The following is a 5,632-nucleotide window of genomic DNA, read 5'->3' as shown; positions in this document are numbered from 1 at the left end:
CATTTTCATCCTTTTTTATCACCTTCTAAGGTCAAGTGCATGCATTTTTAAAGAAATTTGGTTGTCACAGAGTAAACAGATTGTTTTTTTGCCTTGAAAATCATAGAAATTTTGGCAAGATTTTCAAAAAATTTCATAGGTATTTTTGTAAATCCAGGTTATAGTTGTCAAACTTCAAGATTTTGGGTGCCCATAGAGGTTTTTGATGGTGCTAAATCCATTTCCACCATCAAAATGGCGCAATATTTTTTGAAGTTTTTTTGCTCGAATTCCAGCCACTTTTGGGGTAAACACTTCCATAAAAATTTGCTATGAAATCTCAATTTGATTGTGAGCATGCAGTTCTTGCAAGTTTTGTCCATGTTTGAAGATTGACTTAAATGCTCACTGGAAAAGGTTCCTTTCCCTTTGAAATATCCCTTCAATTCATCAATTTGCAAGTAAAAATTTCTTCTTCTTTTTTCAGCAAGAAAAAAACACTGTATTTATATTGATATGTATAAACCAGTACATTTGTCCATATATCATATACATCTTGACATCTCCTTTATATAGAAAAACTATCAATTGAGTATTCCTCAATATATATCTTGTCCACATAATATGTAGCCTTACTTCTCTATCTCATAATCATAAAACAGGAAAAATAGTAAGGAAGAGTATCATTGTTCCAATATAAAAGAGCACATATATGCTTCATCAGCCTTAATTACAATGAGCCTATTTAACAATAGTCTATCCAAAGTTACAAAAAACCAGAGATAAAACAACCCATAAAACCCTCATTTACATAAGGCGACAACATAAAATATATCTCCTATCCAGGGATGGGAAGAGTCCCCAGATCCATTGTAATTCTGCCAATCTTAGCTCAATATGCATCCCGTCCATGGAGTCCATAAGTCCCATCTTTGACAGAAAATCAACATTCTAGTTGAAATCTCGACTGATATGTTGGATCAAATATTCACTATGAGAGTCCCATAATGACCCAATACGATTGAGCCATCCCTGAAGATGAAATTGAGTGATATTGCTATTTCCCAATATATGATCAATGATAGCCATTGAGTCGCCAAATATGTGAATACTGGGAATGTCCAAGAAAGTATCAAAATAAAGCAATCCCCATATCGCAATAATCTCAACCTTCATGTTTGTTCCCCTGCCAGCATGCCAATGAACCTAGTACTCCTGCTCCTTTGAAATCCTGAGCCAGAAACCACAACCACAAACATCCCTTTGTTCTGCCCCATCAAAAAAAGAAGCCAGATATATATCTCCAAGCTCCGTCATATTTTTATGAGTGGCCATGGTATCCTTTTTGTGATTTTTTGTTATATGATACCATTCAAGGATGCAATCCACAACCCTTGAGGAGTGCTCCCTGAAATTTTCAAATATAATCTTGTTTCGCGACCTCCATATTTCCAAAAATATATTAAAGGAATAGATCTCCATATACTATTTTGTTTACACCACCAGCCCAAACAGTTCGAGATGGCTGAGAAGCTTGTTTGAGGGAAATCTATATACTGCGTAATCTGGCACCAGATCTTTATAGAAACCGGACATCTGAGAAATATATGATCATTATTTTTCGGCTCCTCCCTGCATAACACACAAATACTTGGCCCTTGCCAATTTCTCTTTTGTAGATTTTCCCAGGTTAAGTTCTTGTTTTTCCAAACAAGACATACAAAAACAATGATTTTAATGGGAACTTTTTTTTTCCAAAATTTGTAAAATTCACATACCTCCACACTGAGTGCTTCCCAAAGACAAAGTGTGTGATGAATGTCCGCCACAACAACACAGTTGGATTTCATCTTACCCCGCCATGTAATCATGTCTCCACCCTGATCCCTTCCAGCGCCTACCCACCGTAACTCCAATCGTTTCTAAGCCCACTCCCCAGCCAAATTGTGCTCCAAGCCCATCTCATCTGTCATGCACCATATGGGGAAATGTCCATTCCATGTAGAGATGACCTGATTCCAATAAAATATTCTCAAATTGTGAAGGCATTGTACAAGCGCCTTTGAGATAGGGATATCATTACTAATACCCAGAATGTAATCATGACCAATCAAAGTCCGTTGTCCCGAACCAAAAGCCCAACAAATATTCTGTAAAAAACAGTGAATAATTTTCCTAAAGCTATGCCAAATAGCCTACCCCGATGGAGTCCCAATAAGATCATGACGCACCCATATAGCAAAATCTTGATCCTTTAAATATTTATGTTTTAAAATATTACTCCATATGCCTCTGCCGAAAATGCCCCACCATAATGCCTTATGTAACAGAGCACCACCAAAACGCCTCACATCCAGGATACCCCATCCCCATCCTCTTTGGAGTGGTGACATTGGAAAGTCTTGTCAAATGGCAAGTAAAAATTTCTTTCCCATTGAAATATTATTTCAATTCATCAATTTTGTGCTAGATTCCATTGTTTGAGCATTTGGCCAGTTTTCAGTCTTTTCTAACCTGAATTAATCCAATATTCTCCACAATATGGAAATTTGATTCACTAATTCCAATTTTTTGAATGTCATATTGATATTAGGGTTCTTTGGCGCTGGCAATGTTAAGCCTTCGCTCAGGGAAATACTAATACTCACGAGGGCCAGTATTTCCTTCTGATTCTGATTAGTCAAGTCACAGGCTTGGCAAAGCCAATTGAATTTTGTTGGATTTGACAGGCCATCCATACGCAATCCCTGCAAACGTCAGTTTTCAAAAGCGGTTTGTGATCAAACCAGGACAAATTTAGAAAAAAGAAGACATGGGTTTTTTCCCTAATAGAATGAATTATAAAACCCAGAAATTGTTTGCTTGAATTCCTAACGGTTTGAGAGGGAATCGCGATTCTTCGAGACCCTATTTTGGTAACTGCGTGAATAAAAACGGTTTTGTACATCTGTCTTTTGAAGGCTCTATCGGGTGGATAGGCTGATTGCCATTTGCTTTATGCATTGTTGCATGTCAAGTATCATATCTTTGCAGCTGTGAAAATCCCCCTCAAGTCCTGCATGATCATCGAGCTCCGACTTCGGTGTTTTGAGAGCCACTTTACCACACTGCTTGGTTTTTGGTTTATTTGCAATGTATGTTCGATGCCCCAATTTCCTGAGGATGATGCACAACTATGCTTATTACTTCTGCCTATTATCAATAAAATGATTCATGTGATGTTGAATTTTCATTGTGCTTTTCCACATTACATATTTCTGCTATCAGCAATCTTCGATCCTAAAACCCATTCAGGTTTCCACTTCAGCGTGATAAAGCCATATTGTCAAAATCTCATCTTCAATCCAAAAATTTGGTGGCACCCAACTTCTGCATGCTCTACCCATATGGCAAGGCACAACCTAATAACTTTCTCGTGTCACGGCCATCCCCTTACTCCGACCTGCAATGACCTGCAAACCATTCAATGGCCTCTGCAACAGCCATTTCCCTAGCGCTGCCCATGGTTGCAGCGTCCTCAGTCTCACAAAGCAGATTAGCTTCAAGCAGAAACAGAGTTGTAATGCATGCATCGCAGAGCAAGAAGGAGCAGTCTCTCGCAAGCTTGACATCTCTGGTTCTTGCATCGGCAATGGTGATTCCAGAAATAGCAGAGGCTGCTGGGTCTGACGTGTCTCTTTCTCTCAAAAACTTCTTGCTAAGTATAGCGGCTGGTGGCGTGGTTGCAACTGTGATTGCAGGAGCTGTTATTGGAGTATCCAACTTCGATCGTGTCAAGAGCAATTAGGTGGAACACCTCTTGCAATGGTTTTTCTCAATTCTATATATAAATTTAGTTAATGGGTCCTTGAAATGTTAACGCAGAGTTAGCAATGTTCTTTATCAGTGTAATTATTCAGCATCTTCATCTTTGTCCAGAGAAAAACGGTGTTGTACTTGTTTTCTCTCGTTTGAGCTACATTTCTTAAATGCATGTTCATGGGCTTGTTCCGGAAGATATAGTATTGGTTTCTCTCTTATCAAGCCTATTATTGATTTTTCAGTTTTGCTTCTTGGAAAAAAATTGATTTTTTCTAATTTTGTTATTAAAAAAAAAAAGAAAAAACATATTTGACTTTCATTTGTTTTTTTTTTTTTTAAAACTATAAAAAAATTAAAAAATAAAATAAAATAAAATAATAATTGCCCTCATTCATTCATACACTCACTACTTGTTCCCTAACAAATACAATGCTTTTTCAAATGTTTTCAATGAATTTTTCTGCAAGCCACTAAAAACATTTTGAAAAAGTATTGCACCATCAATAAGTACATTGCATGGGGACATGCAATATTTCTAGTTGGGGGGAAATCAAAGTATGTTGGATTTTTTTTGTGAATTTGTGGGCAAAAGTAGGATGCACATACTAACAAGTGAAATGAGATTGGTGTTATGTGTAGGTCAACGAGAAGCTTATGCAGAAAGCTCAACATTCCAATGCAACACCCTTTTCATCCACAATTAGAGTTATTTCGGAAAATAATTAAAAAAAAAAAATGGACATTTTGTAAATTCTTGAAAATGCGCTAATTTGTTTTTGAGTCACTTCATACAGGAATGATCGATGGAGATGGCACACGAAGATGACAATTTTTATGCAGGAATGGTGCTAAGTTTTTCAGAGTATGCAAAGTGATTTTTCCAAATCACAATGAAACATGCATCATTGGACGCTTGAAGGAACAAATTCTTCACTGCACATATCATGACATTTTCCACTACACACCTTTTGCGTCATGATTACTTCCCTTTTTCCTTCCACATACCTAGACCATCCTTGTGTTGCAGCCCATCTTCCATTTCCTTATCTTTCACAACTTCATGCACGCCTATTTTTCTGAATCGCATACATCCATTTATCCTTTTCAGTTTAGTTTTTCCTTCTAGTTTGCCTTCTGAATAAAACTCATTCCCTTTCCATGATCACATTACCTTGATTTCCTAGCCATGCTGATCCACACTGCTTGTCCGTGAGTTCTTTCTATTTATAGTCCTACCAAATCTTTTTGTACAAACTCGCGTTGACTGATGTGGGATTCCTTAAGGCCCACCTTTCAACAAGTCTTGCCCCATCGACACCAGCACCTTATCTGGGAAATAGACTAGAGTTCATTTTGAGTACCTAGAGGCTTGCATGCCTTAATGGCAAGTTCTCTCGCTGACGATCATGGGAATACATCAATGTCCCTTGATCATCAGATCTTGCAAGTGGCTCGACCTCGACACATCCATTCGCACTTCGCAAGATGTACTCCGGTACCTTGGCACTCATTGACATCAATGGTGAGTTGCCTCGCATTGGTTAACGGCATACATCAATGGCCGGTAATCCAATGATTTCTATTCATGCTCGACATCGACACATTCATTCGCATGTTTAGAATTGTACCATCGGGTTTGTAGCGGGTGAAGACTATACACTTTTTCATGACTCCCTCAGCAGTTACAGCAGTATGCATTCTGATCTATGAGAGTACCACAGTACCACTTTCAGCTTTTATCTTTTCCATGATTCAGCATCAGCAGTTCAGATTCCTTCATTCTCCAGGATCCAGTTACATCAGTCACATTTTCCTGATCCAGCAGCAGCAGCAGCTACATTCCTATTGCATA

General features: G+C 38.0%; 1 protein-coding gene across 1 annotated transcript; it reads left to right on the top strand.

Annotated features, from left to right (window-relative positions):
* Positions 1-3,278: 3,278 nt before the first annotated feature.
* Positions 3,279-3,766, top strand: LOC149157011 (uncharacterized). The gene has a single exon (XM_089445511.1). The coding sequence runs from the start codon at positions 3,446-3,448 to the stop codon at positions 3,764-3,766; it is 321 nt and encodes a 106-aa protein (XP_089301637.1). The 5' UTR covers positions 3,279-3,445.
* The last annotated feature ends 1,866 nt before the right edge of the window (positions 3,767-5,632 follow it).

Source organism: Pinus tabuliformis, chromosome 9 (genome assembly GCF_031772625.1).
Source record: "Pinus tabuliformis cultivar Carrire ecotype Pingquan chromosome 9, CPIR1, whole genome shotgun sequence".
Taxonomy (NCBI): domain Eukaryota; kingdom Viridiplantae; phylum Streptophyta; class Pinopsida; order Pinales; family Pinaceae; genus Pinus; species Pinus tabuliformis.
The sequence above is the reverse complement of the archived record's forward strand: the minus strand, read 5'-3'. Positions and strand labels throughout refer to the sequence as shown.